The sequence below is a fragment of the Suricata suricatta genome, chromosome 15, assembly GCF_006229205.1.
Source record: "Suricata suricatta isolate VVHF042 chromosome 15, meerkat_22Aug2017_6uvM2_HiC, whole genome shotgun sequence".
Classification (NCBI taxonomy): domain Eukaryota; kingdom Metazoa; phylum Chordata; class Mammalia; order Carnivora; family Herpestidae; genus Suricata; species Suricata suricatta.
In genome coordinates this window covers 32,097,464-32,117,022 of record NC_043714.1, presented here as the reverse complement: position 1 = coordinate 32,117,022, position 19,559 = coordinate 32,097,464, and the positions used below count along the sequence as shown (strand labels likewise).

At 36.2% G+C, this 19,559-nt stretch overlaps 1 protein-coding gene and 1 pseudogene across 5 annotated transcripts in view; one reads left to right on the top strand and one right to left on the bottom strand.

The window, feature by feature from the left end:
* WWP1 (WW domain containing E3 ubiquitin protein ligase 1) overlaps nucleotides 1-19,559 on the bottom strand; it is a 119,919-nt gene that overhangs the window by 27,590 nt on the left and 72,770 nt on the right. For all 5 annotated transcript variants that reach the window (XM_029923206.1, XM_029923209.1, XM_029923208.1 and 2 more), the window contains 9 exons: nucleotides 14,334-14,429; nucleotides 12,595-12,769; nucleotides 10,432-10,486; nucleotides 10,263-10,347; nucleotides 10,005-10,133; nucleotides 6,890-6,965; nucleotides 6,714-6,785; nucleotides 4,728-4,816; nucleotides 1,626-1,785 (listed from right to left, as the gene is read on the bottom strand). In XM_029923206.1, coding sequence (XP_029779066.1) covers nucleotides 1,626-1,785; nucleotides 4,728-4,816; nucleotides 6,714-6,785; nucleotides 6,890-6,965; nucleotides 10,005-10,133; nucleotides 10,263-10,347; nucleotides 10,432-10,486; nucleotides 12,595-12,769; nucleotides 14,334-14,429 — 937 coding nt within the window. The remainder of the gene's footprint in view (nucleotides 1-1,625; nucleotides 1,786-4,727; nucleotides 4,817-6,713; nucleotides 6,786-6,889; nucleotides 6,966-10,004; nucleotides 10,134-10,262; nucleotides 10,348-10,431; nucleotides 10,487-12,594; nucleotides 12,770-14,333; nucleotides 14,430-19,559) is intronic.
* On the top strand, nucleotides 15,529-16,050 carry LOC115278729 (annotated as a pseudogene).

The following is a 19,559-nucleotide window of genomic DNA, read 5'->3' as shown; positions in this document are numbered from 1 at the left end:
TCCTTAAAATTAGCTTTATATTTGTCTCCATTTCCTCTTCCATTCTCTGCATTCCACCTCCACCAACTGTTCCTCTGTACTGCTCCCAAATGCCCTTCCCCAGCCAAATAAAACGGTTACCTCCCATACCTTGTCTGGCTCAGCCTACCAGCACCAAACATAGCTGATCATCCTCCCTCGTCTTCTAGCAACGGTTCTTATTTGAGTCTCCTACCTCCTCCACCTGCTCAGCTATTTTGCTGGTTCCTTCTCACATCCTTGACCTGCAAATATCCTTAAGCTTCTCTGTCCACGCTTATTCCTTAAATGATCACACAGCCCTACCTATCTCAATCCCCCCTCTGGATATATCACCAGACTTCTATCTCTAACTACCTATTCTATTTCTCCACTTGGATGTCTATAGGTACCTCAAATTTAACAAACCAAATTCTTGATTTTTCCCTATCCCCCAAATTTGCTCTTGCCATAGCCATGACACCTTAGGAAACAGCCACTGCGACCAGACACATTTTGACACCACAGCTGACTCTCACACTGTGCATCTAAGCTGTCTGAAAACCCTGTTAGCTCTAACTATAGAATATATTCAGAACCCAAACCATTCCTCACGATCTCAACTGCTATACTACTGAAGTCCACGCCACTATCACCTCTCACGTGGACTATTGTAAATGGTCTCTCTGCTTCTATTGCTGCTTTTCTCTGCCCCCAATTATATTCTCTTTCCTACACAGCAGCAAGATAAAGTTCATAAAAGCTAAGACAGATCATGTTATTTCGATCATGTTACTTCCTGCTCAAAATCCTTAAGTGAATTTCCGAGATCTCTCACATAGTGCCTTTCAACCCACTACATTCTCTCTCATATACTCTGCCCCAGGCATGCCATTTTCTGATCAAAAATGTAATTCCACTTTGGAATTATGTCTAGAATGTTATTCTCCAAGATATATGCATCATTCAATTCCTTACTTTCACTTTTCTGCCCATGTTACCCCTCAGAGAGACCATTTCTAATCATGCCATATAAAAAAGCAACACTCCTTTACCCCCGACACATACTTGTGTGTTATTTTGTATGTGTTATATGTTAATCCCTCTAATAGAATTTAGATCCCTGAGAACAGGGACAATGTCATTTTATCATGGTCTCATCTCTATCATACTATCATGCTATAGCAGGTGCTCAATAAATATTTCCTGAGTGAATAAATAGAGAAGTACAAATAAATACAAACACTTCAGAAAAGATAATAGTCCCACAAGAGCTTCTGCAAAGCTCTGAAAATTCCCAGCATATCAGTCAAATCCAATTGTTACATAACTCAGATTTTTCTTTTATACAAAGTAGTCACACTATAAACAAGCTTTGACTTATAAAATGAAAGGACTTTTAAAGAGCAAATGGCTACATCAATAATCCTCATATTCATAATCTTGATTTAATACAGGTACTCAAAAAATAAATTATATTTTGGCATTCTCCTTTCTAGGCAGACTTCCTTGGTAACAAAATTTACATATATATAAAACTAGGGATAAGGAGTATCATTTTTTTAAAGTCTTCTCTAAAATACTTCCAAAATAAACATATTTATAAATAAAAGAAAATCAGGACTCACCATAGCAATAAAGCGGCCAATAAAACAGAAGTATGAAAGATGGTCTGGATTGATGGTTGATGCTGGATTTATCTGTAGACAATAGTTGTTCTTGCCAGCATACTCAAATAAGCAATACATGGGGTTCAAAACTTCATGTGAAAGCAAGAAAAACCATTCTCTAAAAGAAAAGACAATTTTTTAGCATTCATACATACATAAATTTAAAAACAAATCTTAAACACACCCATGTACATATGACACCTGTGCTCAACAGCCTATAGTAACTCCGCTGCCCAATTCCTCACCCTCTAGTCAAGTCTTCCTATGATCTGACCCTCTAGGTACCTGCAGTTCTTATGATGCCAAGTGACAAACTCAGTGCCGCCCACAGATAACATGCTTATATTTATGCCATACATTCGTCTGGGTGTGTCCCCTCAGTGTAGGTCCCGCTTCTTCTTTCAGTACAACTCATATCCATTCCACTTAAGTAATTTTTCAAAGTAACTTTCAGCAAATTTGTATCAATCACTGAATACTCTGTGATATTGTGAAAACAACCACAATATGATTCATTTTCCTATACATGGCCTGCCCATCCACTAAACTATCAGCTCCTCAAAAGTAAAAGCCATGTCTTTACTTATATTTTTTAATCCCTGACTCACTGGCATTCTAGGATCTATATGCAATAGGTTTTAATAAGTATTTCCTGTTGATACTGACACACAGCACTGCTGCTGTGGAACAGTTATTCTCAATGTATTACAGATGGAATAAAAATTAAAAAGATGAAATCTTTTAAATGTGATAAGCATTCTCTAACTTATTACCATCAATTTTGCCTCATGTAGCCAAGTCTAGTACATCTGAAATCCAACCAGATAAGAAATTAATAATTTATATATTAAAATAAACCCAATTTGCAAGACTCTCTTTACCAGCAATTTCTTCTAAAGCAGGGTTCCAAGCTCAAATGCTTATAGTGATTAGTAAATGGCTTCCTTCTGTACACGGCCTCAAATTCTCTACCTAGCCACAGTCTCCCATTCTTCACTGTATCCCTGATAAGAGTTACTACCAGTTTTAAGGAAGAATTATTTCTGGGCATATAACCATTGTCCTTAGATCACAGGGGAGCAGTGGGCACAGAGTGAATGAACACGAGTGTGTACTACCCTACAGGACCTAATCAGCTACTCAGAGTCAGCCAAGCGATGCCATGTGAGAAGCTGCTAACATGGGTCTAGGGTTTTTAAAGAGAAGCCAGAAATCTTGACTCTTGAGAATAATCTAGTGATTTTCTTTAATGTGCCAAATAATTGAAAAGTTTTTAAATCACAGTGAGGGTCATTATTAGGCAGGCTAAATCTAGCCTAGAAGCCTTTTTACAAATGTTGTTCTAAAGCTTTAAAAATACAATCTCAGAAACGATCTGAAAGGTAGAGAAGGGAGTTTTTTCCTAAACAAAATCAACTAAGAAATGATAAATACCAATTCATAAAACTAAATCCAGTCCCAACATAGTAGTTGAACTAAGTGACTTCCCCTGTGGCAAGGCTGAGGTAAGACATGTCCCCAGGGAAAAGGACTGACGGGTCTGTGAGAAACTATTTAGACACACAAAAAAAAACACTAGAAATAGAATTTCCAGTTGCTGAAGATCACTTTTAGCAAACTAGCAGCCCAGAGAAAACGGAATACATTTAAAAGAAGAATGTTTACATATAACATGGTATCTAACTTTTTGCCCTGACATTAAAAGAAGAAAAAATTCTGACTAAGAAGAGGTGGAAGAGTTCACTTTCAACATATCCTTTTCTATACTCTCTAGTAAACTAAAGAGATACAAGAGGTTAAAAAAATTGCGAGACAACAGATGAGCTAGTAGAGCCTAGAAGAAAATGAAGAAAACAGTAAAGCCACTAATGAAGAAAAATCACATTAGAAGCAACAAAATGTAGGGCAGTACTGCAAACAGTGACATGAGGATAGGTTTGAGAAAATCAAAACAAAATAGAACAGCACAAAGATAAAAAATAATCAGAGAAAAGATGACAGACAGGTAAGATTGACAAAGAAGATTCCACATACCCATGACTGATGTTCCTGAAGAAAAATGGAACAAATGGAACAGAAAAAATATTCAAAGACATAATAGAAGAAAATATCCCTTAAATTAAGAAAGATCTTAATAGGTTCCTAAGAAAAGATATAAAACAATCAACAATTAATGAATTAATGAGCTTCAAGGAAAAGGACTGTGTGGGCATCCAAAGAAAACAAAGTTTCCTATAACGTGCTGGCTATCCACTTCAAGTGCCGTAACATTCGATGCCAGAAGACAGTGAGCAAGGTCTACCGAGAAGGGGACAAACTAGTGTTGCATAAGAAATTTGTATCTAGTGACGGTGTTGTTTAACTAAAAAAGCACAAAAAGCATACTTTCAAACATGCAAAACTAAAGGAGTATATCACCCTTGTAAACTCCTGAATAAACCAAAATTAATACATGAATCAAAATTAAGAATTTGGGAATAAGAAAATCATAGTATGGAGTAACTGACTATATGCATTAGAATGTTAAAATATAAAAACTAAACCCAAACAATGGAAGTAAGTATGAGTGCAGACAAGAATAGGAGTATTCTAAAGTCAGACACTTTAAAAATAATACATTTCATTTCTAAAGTCTACCTTTCTTTTAATGTCTGAAAATTTCTGTAATTGGATAAATCAAAATAGATGTAATATGAACATTTAGTTTTCTTTCTGCAAAAGCTTAATGCACTGGATGAGAAAATATGCTAACTAACGAAAGCTCTGATAACCCCACATATCAACTCTACATTGTGCATGTTGTATTAACAATTGTTAAAAAACCAGCAATTATGTACTCTTTTACACATATATACATATTTATTTCTATGCAGAGAAAATATAAAGGATAACCAAGACAGGAATAATAACTGTTACCTCTAGAATTGTGTTGGTATTTTAATTTTTGTTTTTTAAAGAACTCTGGATTGCTACTGAAAAAATGTATCTTTTCAATAATACATCCATTATTTATAGTGGAGATATATTTATTGCAAAGCAGATGTGTGTTATTTATTTTACCTTGCTAGACCACCATAATCAAGTCCTTCTTCTCCTCTAAATATTACATATAATCGTCTTCTCAAGTCATAGGGTTTTAATGCCATAATCTAATTAAAAACAAAAACATGGATATTTTAACACTCATTTACAGTGCAAACTTCTTCCAAAATCATTCGATTTACATTTCATCTGTATTTTCAGAATTACACATTTCCTAATCTCATACAAGGCCTTTATTTAAAGAGATCTATTGATGTGTTCCACTAACCAGTAGAGATATAGCTTACTCTATTAAGCCTTCTGTGATTCACTTTCTAAAATCTCTTTCCCCTCTTCTAGTATTAAAAGGTAGTTCTACTTTGGGTTAGTGGCAAGAGGAAGAGTGATGCAGATAGCTTTTAAGCTTAGAAAATATTCTCTCCCTGTCACTCCCCCAAATTTTACCAAAATCTTATAAAAGGTAACTTATAAATGTTTCTAACTAGCAACATTTGGTGAGAAGGGCTTGCTGTAGGTCTTGCTTATACCACATATTTCATTTATCAATAGGAAAGGAACTCAGCTAAAGCAATGAATCATTTACATAATACTTATACCCAATTTTCATAATCTTTAATGGCTTACATTAGGGTTACTAGTAAACAGGCTTTCCTTCTGGATAAAAACGAATTATTTCTACTGTACATATGACAAGACAAAAGTCAAGACTGGCATGTCTGGGTGACAGCACACAGGCAGCCTTCGCTTCATAGGCAATCATGCACATCAGATAGACCATATTTCTCTCCACAACAGAGGACAAAGCAAAATAAGAGCTTCCATGAATCTGGATGTACACTTACTAAAATAAAGCTCAAACAGAGCTTAGAACAAGCAAAGATTTTACTAAACCAAAAAAAGTTTTGGTAATAGCTATATTAAATATCTTGCCCAAATTCCAACAGCTAGTAAAATTAAGCTAGAATCTGAATATTGCTGACTTCGGAACGCTCTTATTCCATTTTGTCTTATGTATAAGTACTTGTGTACCTGTATACAAAAGGAATTTCAGTTTATCATTGTAATACTGGGGGGCAGGGTATGAGCATGCTTAAGTGGAGGAGGGGCAGAAAGAGATGAAGAGGGAGAATCTTAAGCAGGCTTCACACCCAGTGCAGAGCCCAATACAGGGCTCTATCTCACAATCATGAGATCATGACTTGAGCTGAAATCAAGAGTCAGGCACTTAACCAACTGAGCCACCCAAGTGCCCCCTAATTTATCATCTTTATTCTGCAGATGATCAGGAAAGGTAGACATATTACATTCATTTATTCATTCACCAAATGTTTACTGAGTACCTGCTTTGTGCAAGGCACTAGCATTAACAGCAATAAATGAAGTAGTTTATGCTCCCGTGGAGCTTACACACTAATAAGGGAGACAAAATGGCTCAGATAAGTGTTACGGAAAGGAATAAAGCAGCATAAATGGCTAGAATGGGACTATGAGGGAGGTGAGCAGGTATTGCCATTTTAACTAATGTGTTCAGACGAGGTCTCTTTGAAATCATAACCTTTAAACAGAAAGCTATAAGAGATGCAAATTAACATTAAGGTTACTGAAGGAAAATTTGAATGGAACAGAGTATCTGTACTGATTTAATTTTAATTTGGTAGTATTTACCAAGACTTGTTTGAGTTAATAAAGCCTCAGAAAAGTAAATAAATGTCAAAATGTGTCAACTTGCTCTGGAAGCTGTTTAAGCTATTTAAAATGGACATAGTGATAAGAGCTTCTCAAAGGAATGTTGTGAAGATGAATTAAATGAAATGATGAACTTAAGATATGAGTGCCAAGCATATGGTAATCACTCAATACATGAAGGGGTTTATTATGATTATTATAATGGACACTCAGTAAATGGCAGTTCATGGTTTAAAATTTCTAAACTGTAACTCCCTTCAGATATATAGAATATCATCTGACAAGCTGTACTATTGATTCTGATAAAATCTTCCTTACCTGTTGGAAGGAATCTTCGAACAATGTCTGCCGGGATACATTGATCTTTACATGACTGGGTAGTGCGTTAGACTAAAAACAAAAATAATATGGTATCATGTAAGTTATAGTATTTGTACTGTACAAAGATAAGACTAAATGATTATGAACATAAGATTTATTTACCACTGTAGTACCTGGCACAAATAACGAAAGTGAGCAAGTTTCCACCTAAAGCTGCGTTCATAAGCAATCTGTGGACCACCTTTAGTTCTAAAGAAAAAAACAAACAAACATATTAATTCACAATAGAATTAGATATGTAATATTTGGTATGAAACAGGAGGACACCAGAGTCCTAAAAATGACCACAGGAAAGCTATCTGCTGGCAAAGAAGGTAACTTTAGTGGGCTAAGAGTCCTGAGCAATGTGGACACACACACAAAAATGAGATTGTATATATGGGTAGATCTTTTGTACAGAAGTTAAATAAATATTAAAGTCTATTCCAATAAAAAAAAAAAAACCTCTGATAATAACTTAAATCTAAGGAGAGAGGTTCTAGACAGAAGAGGCAGGGAAGGAAATTCTACCGCATCTTAAGCCCAATCTCAAACTAAACCTTTCTGAGAGAGTATGCAAAGCAAAACCAATTCTAAGAACAAGTAACATGTAGGTCACATAGCTCAACTGGTCAATGAGGGAAAGTCAGAGCGGGTGGCGTGTGAGGGACAGGTGTGATTCACACTGAGAAAACCTGGGTCTTCTGCTTACTGAAGCACAAAGAACTTTCATGATCTTAAGGAACATTTTGTAACGGATGCAGAATGTTCTCTTATGTTGTCAGGTTCAAGTGAATCCATTCAACAAATATTTAATGAAATACATAGTACTGCCTGGCATCCTTCTAGGTGATGAGAGTGTAACTTGTTAATAAAACAGGTAATAATACGAGTTTCTGTGGAGGTTATATTCCAGTGAAGAGGACAAACAAGAAACAGAATAAGTAAATTATATATGAAGTGTGTTAGAAAGGGATAAATGTCTTACCACTCCTGCTCCTCAAAAAGAAAAAAACAAGAAGGGCGCCTGGGTGGCTCAGTCGGTTAAACGTCCGACTTCAGCTCAGGTCATGATCTCTCGGTCTGTGAGTTCAAGCCCCATGCTGGGCTCTGTGCTGACAGCTCAAAGCCTGGAGCTTGCTTCAGATTCTGTGTCTCTCCCTCTCTCTGCTCCTCCCCTACACATGCTCTGTCTTCTCTCAAATAAATAAGCATTAAAAATTTTTTTAAGAAAAGAGGAAAAGGCAATGCAAAAAGGATACAGAGTGTATAGGGAGAAGTTTTAAATCCTGAAAACGATAAACAGAGTTGGGTTCACAGACAAATTAGTATTTGAGAAAAAACACGGAGGGCATAAGCCACGTATATATTTGAGGAAAGAACAGAATCACAGCTAAGACCCAGAAGTAAAAGCCCAGGTGCCTGAGGCAGAGCTATGCGGCCAGTGAAGCTGAAACAGAGTAAATAAGGAGAGAAAACAGAGATGAAGTTGAAGAGATAATGGGGGTCACATTTTTTAAGGCCTTGGAGGCCACTGTGAGGACTCTGCTTTTCACTATGAGATGGAAATCACTTGAAAAGTTTTGTGCAAACAATGACTTTTTACTAAATAAAAAAAGTCAATCTTGCTGCTTTATGGAGAACAACATTATATGAGATGTGGATAGAAAGCAGAGAGAGGCACCGCTCCAGCTGACCAAAGTACTGGCAGTGGACACGGTCAGACATAACTGGATTCTGGATATATTCTCAAGTTGAGATGGCAAAAAATATATTGTGTCAAATGCTCTTAAATCAAATGAGACAGGACTGCAACCAACCCCTGGACTAATAATTAACAATGTGGAGGTTACTGGTGCACTTAACAATTTCAGGGTCAGTAAAACCTCTTGTAGCATGTTTAAAAGAGTAATTAGAAACAGCAATATAGAGATAATGCTTTCAGGTACTTTTCCTGTAAGGGGCAGCAATAAAAATGAATTTTTATGGAATGCAGCTAAAAGGTAAAAAGTTATGTTTTTTGGTTTTTTAATTTTTAAAAAAGCTTACTTTATTTATTTAGAAAGCAGAGAGGGTAGGGAGAGGAGAGAGAATCACAAGCAGGTTCTGTGCTATTAGCACAGAGCCCAACACAGGGCTTGATCCCACAAACCATGAGATCATGACCTGGGTTGGAATCAAGAGTCAGTCAATTAACCAACTGAGCCAACCAGGTACCCCTGTTTATTTTCAATCTAGGAGAAATAATAGGTGATGAAAATTCAGTAGAGGAAGAAAAACTGATGATGGCGGACAGAAGATGACAATTGCTAGAATAATTAAATGCGAAGAGGGGGAAAGATCTAGTGTGCCAATAAAGGGACTGGCCTTTAATAGTAACAACGACTGTTCACCAATAGGATCAAGAGGGAAGACAGACGCTTGTAGGTGGGTAGATATGACAGGAAATTTGCAAAAAACTTTTTATAAAACTATTTTCTTAGTGATGCAAAGATATCACACTTAAGAGTAAGAATGGGGCGCCCGGGTGGCTCAGTTGGTTAAGCATCTGGCTTCAGCTCAGGTCAGATCTCACGGTTCGTGGGTTCGAGCCCCGCGTCAGGCTCTGTGCTGACAGCTAGCTCAGAGCCTGGAGCCTGTTTCAGATTCTGTATCTCCCTCTCTCTCTGACCCTCCCTTGCTCCAACTGTCTCTCTCTGTCTCTCAAAAATAAATAAAAAGCATAAAAAAAAAATTTAAAGAGTAAGAATGAAGGTGAGCTCTATTATAAGGTCTTTTTATCTGGAAAAATCAAATTTGTTTACATTTCATTCCTTCACATTCCAGTGGCATGATGTGACTGGAAAGTCTGCACAGACTACCTCGGTCTGAAACCAGCTACATTACTTGCCGTCCGATTTTGCACAAGCTAGTTATGCTTCCTAAGCCTCAGTATCTGCACTGAAAAAGGGAAAATAATAGTATCTACCCTCAAGGGGCTGCTGGGAAATAAAATGAGCTTGTTTATGCAAAGTGCTTAGAACAATCCCCTGAACATAGCAATCACTAGATAAATATTTGCTCTCATTATTATTAATACATTATGTGCTACAAATTTATTCTTTAGTCATGTAAAGCAAAGATGTATGTATACTGAGCTATTACTTGTATAGATTTTCTTAATTCACAGAGTACAATTTGTTGCTAAACATGAGGCTAAATTTTTAGTCCTCATTAAGTAATACTTAAGTACTTTAGGCTTTCACTTACACAGATGACTTCCCATTGCGAGGATCTTTGAATGTTGTTGTTCTTGTATTATGATCAACAAAGTACCTAACGCCTTCCCGAGTATACCTGATTTCCCAGCCTTCTGGCAGGGGTTCTTCATTCTGTAAGCTAATAGATAAAGTTATAATCACAGGGTGAACATTTCCTAGGTACTAAAGACATCTGAATCAAGGTTTACTTGATTCTATCTACAGATAAATGTAAGATGACTTAAGTAAGACTATAGCACACACATACCCTTGAGTTCTTGGATCTTCCCACTGGGTTGTTTTTGTGTTATGATTCACAAAGTAAACCCTGTCAGTTGAATCCACTCTTTTTTCTAAAAAATAGAGTGAGCGCAGCATTTAGTAACTATTTACTACATATATCTTCAGATATTTTCACCAACAACATATCAGCTTACCCCAGCCTGGTGGCAAAGGTCCATATGGGTCATTTTCTGCAGCTAACATTGAAGCCTGATTGGATAAAGGGTTGGAAGGAGAAAAAACAAACAAACAGTACTTTAATACAAAAGCAGAGATAAATTGAACATTTGGTACTTTATAATAATTTTCTAAAAAACGATAAAGGAATCCAAATTTGGTCATTTCAAGACACAAAGTACATTTAAACATGTCATGAGTTAAGAGGAATCGATCAGTTGATAAAATTACTAGTTTTTTAAAGATGATTTAGAAATAATATACTGACATCAATATTTTAAATTCTTAGCCCTTCCACAGTAATCTATAGGAGTGAAATGAAAGAACATATAGAAAATTGTGGTGTTAAATGAAAAATATTTGGTTGAAGTACAATAATAATCAGTTCTCTTTAAAACAAATGCCTATTAATTAAACCAATATTAAAATCCAGAATCATCTTTATACAAATACTTTTATCTTAATATTAGTATCTTTTATATATTCATACATAAAACACATTCACGCTTACATATTATTATAACCCTAAAATATATTCAGAAGAAAACATAAACATTCTATTATCAATTTTGAAAGAATGACATATACAAAAAACAATCACCTGAAGAATTATTTCTTAATGATATGATACAATGATAAATATTTTATAACCTTAAAACAGACACTGTCAATTTTACCCAATCTCAATCTCCCACTCCTCCTTTCTTGACACCCAAACCACTGCTTTGTTCGAAGCAGCAACGTATCCATCTAATATTCCATTCCCAGGTGGGAATAACCAATTCTGGCCAGCGAGCTATTGGCAGAAGTCCCTGGTAAAGGCATCCCTTTCCAAGTAAAAAGGCAGGATTTGCTGGATAAAAGTCGTCTGACCTTCTCATTCTCCTTTCCCTTTCTTCTTGCCTACACTGGAGAATGAAGCCCAAAGGGCAACAGCTATGTAGGATAAGGGTAAGAAGCAGGAAGCATGATAAGGATGCACAAAGAACCTGGGTACCAGAGTGTTAGCTCTGGACTTTCACCCCAGACTTGTATATACTTAGATAGTTACATCTCAATCTGTTTAAAGGTGTTCTGTGCAGGAGAAAACATTTCTATACATCCCCGTGACCTAATTCTGCCCTGTTTCCTAAGGTTTTCATGTATACAGACAGCTAAGTTGAACCAAAACAAAAGCACACGGTACAGAATTTCTTGTTTTCTATATACAGCTGAACAGTGAAACCTTAGTACAGATTTCTGTACAAGTTACCAAAGAACCAGTAACCGGTGGCAGCAGGAGAAGCTATGAAAACTGGGTTGGCGCCGTTTCTCTCTGCTTGTCATAGAGAACCAGCAGAGTGGGTCAGACTGCAAATGAGAACTTACTACTTAACCTCTGAAGAAAATGGAGTTGAAAGAGCCAGCCTGAGGCAGGATTCTGAAAGAAGAGTTATTTAGGTTTTCTTTTTGTGTCTTCCCTAAATTCTATTTGCTAGCTTCTATATTTGGGGTTTTCAAGTTGCCTCAAAACACTATGTAGGGATCCCCAGTATTTAAAATTTGTATTATCCTCTTCCTGTGATCAAACCTATTTAACAGAGGTAAGTTACCCCTAGCCCCAGTCTTCTTGTGGATGTTTGTTTATGGCAATAAATGAACCATCAATTGGTCAAATTTTCAGACAGCATTAGATTTTTTTGGACAAAACCATCTCCAATCCCAGGAGTATCTTCAGTAGGCCAAAACACATGAAAGTGTTGTTTCTGAGATTCTGGGATGGGAATGAGAACAGCTGGAAAATGACAAGATTGGCCTTACGTAAAATCAGGAGGTAACTGGTTTTGTTTATAGCAAACAAAATGATTATAATTGAAGGTGGAGGATTGGGGAATTAGTAAAGACAAATTATTTCATTAAGAAATTCACTTACGAAAACTAACACTTAATAAAGACAAAAATAGTATGTACTTATTAAACTAAAATTTAAAAAAAAACTTAAAGTTTGTATGTATATCAGAAATACTTGTATTTTATTAAATGACAAATAAAAAAAAAATACCTTGCAATGCAGTCTTTAACATTTAAAAATCACCAAAGTAGAAAAGAGCAAAATGCCTGAAAGGAAAAGTTGTGCTGGCATCTTAAAATTTGCTAATTACCGAATAGAGGTATCGTTGGTTGAACTGTTGCATAGCTCCCTGCAATTGGTTCCGCTGAGACTGCCACTGTTCAAAATTTCGAACAGACTCCATGGTAGGCCGCTGCCAGGTTGTTGTTCGGGTGTTATGATCCACATAATAAACTCGTCCACGATCATCAACTCTTCTTTCCCAACTACAATTGGTAGAGTAAGCATTAATAAAAATTTAACAAGAATGTCTTAATATAAGAAACTGGAAACTAGTTAACATTTCATTCACATAATTTAAAAATGAAGCCTGAGACATGAGCAAATAACTTTAAAAGAATGTAAACACTGATATTCTTCAGAGAATTAAGAACATGTGACTTGCTTTTTAGGTAACTTATGTTCCCATTCTACCACTGTATGATTTGTATGTCTAAAAAATGAGCCAAAGACTGAACAGTCTCAGTATCAATCTGACTACCCTCTCTCTTTTTCTTGATAAGTTACTGAGTGCTTCCTGTATACCCAGAAATCTGCTCCTCCAGACACTGCCTACATTCAGGGTTGTAAGTCAACTCTTACAGGTCTTCAACATCCTGCTGTTACACAGCTGGTGAACACAAATGCTGATTGAATCCTGTCATTCCACCTACCATCGCTCTCCAGCACAGCATATAATTGAACCCATTTACCATTTCAGCTTCATCTCCCCTAAGATCTTTTAAGGGACCCACATAAGAGCCAAATCAACTACTTGCTGGTCTCAAATGTATCATGTGTTTCATTTTGTCATCTTTTTTCTACATATTCCCCAAAACAAAATGCCCTTCCGTATTTCTCCACCAGAGTTCTCCCCATCCTCCAGGATTCAGTTAACCTTAAAGCCAATTTGTGCCATCAACTTAGTTATCTAGCTATGTTCGAGGGACAAGGCAAGCCTAGGGTCCTCCTAGTATGCCCCCATCTTAGCTCTCTCACAAACACTTCTCTAAGCCATTAACTTATACAATGATTTAAGAATCCTATCAGCAATCAATCTCATAAAAATAATGTATTTCTTGTGAATATTCTGGTCTTTGAATGTGTTTTATATTGGTGGACTTTAAGTTGCATCTGGAAGGACATATTCTGAGAACCAAAGACAATAAGGAGATATTGCTGGTCCAGGCAGAGTTCAAGAATATAAACAGTATAATTCAACTAGCTATCAGCACAATATGTATGAAAAGCTATGAAAGATAAGAGCACAAAGATCAGTTTGTGAATACAGCCTAATAACATGAATTTATATAGCATGTAATAGAAATATTTTCATTCATTTAAGACCCTCTATAATTTTAGCCATAATGTAATATAATTTTACTTGTAGCAATCTTTTAGATCATAACTTTGAACCGTTCTGACCTCTCGTATGTCATTAAATCTCATGAAATAATACAGCTTAGATCACTGCCTTTGGAGAACCATACATATAAATTTTCCTAAATAGGCTTTTCATTCCTCAAAATATGACAAGCACTAAAACTGAATGAAAATTCTACAGCTACTCTCACAAAAACTCATGCCAGCATTTGATAATCTCGAGGAAGCCCCCTCACACTAACTGTAAAAGAAATACAATATGACAAATCTCATTCACTGAACAGTTATTATTCACAAAAGTAAATGGAGGAAATATAACATGCACAAGGAAAGAATCATTTTATGTAAATTTAAGAAATCAAATGTATGATAAAACACAACTGGAGATGAATAAAGACACCACATTACCCTGGAGGTAAAGGCTGCGGCCTCTCCCATGTGGTCGTCCGAGTGTTATGATCCACGTAATAGGTTCTACCATGAGGATCTTTTCTCTGTTCCCACCTTTAATAAAAATGCAAAAACGAAAGTAAAAGATACCAGAATAAGACCACCTGAAAAATCATTCCTTCTTAAAATCAGGAAAATTACAGGTAAGTTTTAATGCAAAAGATTATAAAATACACACACACATATAGTTACTTTTCCCAATTATTAGTGCCTTTTCAGTTCTTAATTATTCCCTTTTTATTAATAATATTGGAAACTCAGTAGGAATAGTTAGCAGAGAATAAAATAATGCCTAAAGCTTTTAGAAGTTACTAATTTATAAAATTTGTCACCAGAAAATTTAATATCAGAAATTCATCATCAGAAAAGACAAATTTAATTAAAGGTGGAGGAGCTTTCAGCCTATTATCACACTCCAGGCACAAAATGTTAATGAGGTAAGATCCACTTCTGCCTGCAATTTAAAAAATACCCATCTATAAGATTTTAACAGAATTGCATTAAAGAAGTAGTGGTGACAGTGCTCCATGAAAATTCTTCTCTATGCATAGTGCCTTCTTTTTGTGTACAACTATCTCCCTCTAGTTTTTGGTAAAACTCTGAGTTTATGAACATCCCAATTTCATCTTTTCCTGCTTTATCTCAAAGACTCTCAATCTCTTATTTTCCCTAATCTCATTTTCTTCTCTGTGATTGCTGTTTCCTCTCCATTCTTTCTGTAATATGGTGGAGGAGAAAAATGTTAAGTATAAAATACAGTATTCTGAGTTTAACATTGTTTTCAATTGAAAGCAGAATAAATGGAAGAATTTTCCTTTCTCTTAAACTCAGGGGCCCAATTTGATTCCTTTTCGATTAGAGAGGTCACTAATTATTAATTTCTTACACAATAACCACACATTTTAAGCTATTCCCTAAACAATGTATACCCATACACACATATTCACTTTAAAAAGGCATGCAAAAAATAGTTTGCATAATTAAGCTGTATCCACAAACAGAAGTCACAAAAAGCTTCAATAGTAATATGAACCATAAAAATGCCCAACTTCACAACTGACTCAGGATCATATAAGTTGTTAAATTTATCTCTTAAAAAATCACTGTTGCTCTCTTCCCTTTTGTGGCCATTGCTGAAGCACCAATGGCCAAAATGAAGTTCAATCCCTTTGTGACTTCTGACCAGAGCAAGAACCATAAAAGGCATTTCAATGCACCTCTCCACATTTGGAGGAAGATTTTATCTTCCCCTCTTTCCAAAGAGCTGAGACAGAAGTACAACATTTGATCCATCCCCATGTGAAAGGATGATGAAGTGCAGGTTGTGCGAGGACACTTTAAAGGTCAGTGAATTGGCAAAGTAGTCCAGGTTTACAAGAAGAAATACATCATTTACATTTAACAAGTACAGCAAGAGAAGGCAAAAGGCACAACTGTCCTTCTGGGCACTCACCCAAGTGAGCTGGTTATCACCAGATTAAAACTGGACAAAGACTGCAAAAAGATCCTTGAACATAAAGCCAAATCTTGCCACGGTAGGAAAGGAATAGGGCAAATATAAGGAAGAAACAATTGAGAAGTTGAAAGAATAAAGTCACTTTATATACAACTTTAAATAGAAAATTGTTAAAATGAAAAAAAACCTCTGCTGTATAAAATCCTACCCTGGAATGTCCATGCTACCTTGTACTATAAAAATTCAAATATTTCTTACAAAAAAACATTTTATTAAAATAAAAAAACCCTGAAACTTCAGATTTTATGTGCTTTCACTTAATAAAAATTGATGGGGAGGCAGGATTCAAATACAGAATTTCATTTTAAAGACATTTTGGGAATATCTGTAACTATCAATGGGCTATTGTATGTATGAAAGCTTAATGGTCAAAAACAAATGTCTTAAAAACATGAAATTTAAAGAATGTCCTCATAATGGTAGTTTTTGCTATTTTTAGATATTAATACCAATAATCAGTTCTTGAATTTTTACTGCAATTCTATAGTAAAACTTCCAGATTTCCATCCTTTTTTTTTTTTACAAATCTTTATCAAAATTATGTATACTTTCACATAATTGTATACATTCATAGTTGCATAATAATTTACACCCTTCACACATATAGTCTACAGGGCTCACTGCTAAAAAAAAAAATTGCCTACTATCCCCTTAACTTCATTTTCCATTCCACAAAAGCAACATTTTCAACTGTTTCTGCCAATTCTTTTAGTATTTACCTTTTTATATTAATAAGCTTACTTTACTACTTTAGATTTAACTTCAAACATTTTATACTGATTTCTCATTATGGAAGATTCAGCTGAAGTCTCTCTCCTGCACACATCTACATATATACTCTAACACTTACCCTCCTTCAACCCTTCCAAACATACATACTGTGTCCTTCCTTCCCTTATGTGATATAAAACCTTCATGACAGCTGAGTCATGGAACATAATATTTTTGTCTCCTTTCCTCCCATTTCCTTATTTTCTATGTATTTATTAATGTAACTCCAAATACTTTTCCAGCTTCATATATGTCCTCTCAAAATATTCAGGCTCATCGGGTATTTATCAATCACAGCTCTGCCTCACAATGAGCCTGCTGGTCTTCCCTGGCCAACTAAGAAGACTGCGACACGTCTGCCATCTTGGGCTTCCTTTTACCATCATGCTAGTGATTCCTTTCACTCCCTTTCTATGAATCAGACACCTGAGATCTGGAGCCCATGTCTTTCACATTGAGTAGCTATTTTATTTATTTTTTGAAGTTTGTTTATTTAAGAGAGACAGAGACAGAATGAGTGGGGGAAAGGCACAGAGGAAGACACAGAATCTCAAGCAGGTTCCAAAGCACCAGGGAAGAGCCCAATGCAGGGCTTAAACTCAGGAAACCACAAGATCATAACCTGAGTTGAAACCAAGAGGTGGCAGCTTACTCGACTGAGCCACCAGGTACTCCTCAGTTGCTAATGTTAGAGACACAAGTCCTGGTAGCTTCCTAAGAATGGATACATAGGAAATAAACTTTGGAAACCAAGGATGTCTGAAAATGTATTTATTCTGTGCACACACTCGACAGTTTGGCTGATTACAGAAGATAGGTTGCATTTAATTTCCCTCAGCATTTTAAGTTGGCTTAATAGCTTCTTGCATTGATTCTGAGAAGTCTAACGCCATTCTGATAAGTATGAGATGTGCTTATATTCCCTTTTTAAAATCTCTATAGAGAAAAAATGGAGGGTTGCTGGAAGGGAGGTGGATGGGGGTACAGGTTAAATGAGTGATGGGTATTAAAGAGGGCACTTACTGTGATGAGCACTGGGTGTTACATATAAGTGATAAACCACTAAACCCTGCACTTAAAACTAGTATTCTCTATCTCTCCCTCTCTACCCCCCCTCCTGTGCTCCAGCACACTCACGCACGCGCTCTCTCTCTCTCTCAAAATAAATAGACTTAAAAAAAAAATCTTTCTAAAAGAAGGTGGGGGGCTGCCTGGGTGGTGTGGTTGGTCAAGCATCTGACTCTTGGTTTCAGCTCAGGTTATCCCACAGTTCAAGTCTTGCACTGACAGTGCAGAGACTGCTTGGGATTCTCTGTCTCTCCCTCTCGCTCTACCCTTCCTGTGCTCTCAATTCTCTCTTAAAATAAATAAACACACTTAAAAAAATCTTTCTGAAACTAATATTATATGTTAACTAACTGGAATTAAAATACAAGCTTGAGAAAATAAATAAAAAGCAACTGAAAAACACCATGCAGAGTGTGATACTAGTTTCCTAAAATAATTCTACAAATGTATGCAAAACAGTAATTTACATAGCTACTCTCTAACCTCTTCACCCACTTCTATCTTTCCTCACAGAAACTGTCACTATATGACAGTACTGAGCGGGGTAGGTATGCAGCTGCTCAGCTGGCTGTTACACACCCTTCACAGCAGCAGATTCTTGGCTCTCTTGGGCCTCTGAATATTCCAGGCCTAGAATAAAGTCTGATACAGAGAGGCTCTCAAACATATATGGAATAATATATAGACACCTCTCTCTGAGTGTTTCTATACGACTTAAATATTTTATTTGGTCATGTCTTCTTAGCTTTGCGATCAGAAACAAATTATAAGATTACGGGAAAAAATAAACATAACCAAGTATTCCCTCTATATAATGGGCTATGAAGTCCTTTTCTAGTTTTATCTCAGGTAAACTGCAAATATTTCCAACTAAACATTCAACAAATACTCAGCACTCATGTTCCAAGCATAATGCTAGCTACTAGTTCTTAATTTTTCCAAAACAGGGATTCACTTAAAGATTTCGGTGTTTTTGCTCTAAAAAGAATTTATCTTTCTCAAACTTTTTCTGTAAAGTGCCAGACAGTATATATATTAGGCTTTGTGGGTGAAAAGGCAAAATCAATATTTGTAGGTATTTACATGATAACAGCAAAAACTCCTGTCATGCCCCACCTCATTTTCCCAGCAGCAGGTCCAAGGGAGGCAACTTGCTGAGCTGTCACTCCCAAAGTGAGATTCTACCTCTTAGGGCATGACACTTGCCACAAGTGAGTCCCCAACATGCAAGGGGTGACTAAGGTTTTGGGCAGCAAGGACAGAAGAAGGTACTGGTGGGGAGAAAGGGTGGTACAGAGCAAAGGGTGATATTCTGGACTGGTCTGGACAACTCACAGTGATAGCCCGCTAGAGCTATACCTGTGAGTCATATAGAGGTGGTGGGCTGGAACTGCCAACAGATCAGAATGTCCCAGTAGTGAAAATTCAAGAACACTGCCCCGTAAGTGCAAATTACCCAGCTGGAGAGTAAAACTTCTCAACAGAATTCTTTAATTTCATAGATTTAAGTGCTAATTTATAACTGCCACATTTCACTTCAACCATAATACCCTCTAGTCAGTCTCTCTAAGACATTATATATAAAATTCAAAACCTACCACTAAACAAGGAACTTGTTTAAAAAAAAATAAGTGAATGTGGAAGAGTTTTGTGAAATATATTACAATAAAAATCACAGAATTTAGTTACTGCTTGAATAACTGCTGATTTCAAACTTGGATAATGGGGTAGATAGTAAGACCTGCCTACTCATAAACCATGAAGAACTGTTACTTCTCTCCTGTACTGCTAACCTGGGTCCACGGACTCCTACCCATCAGAGGCTGACT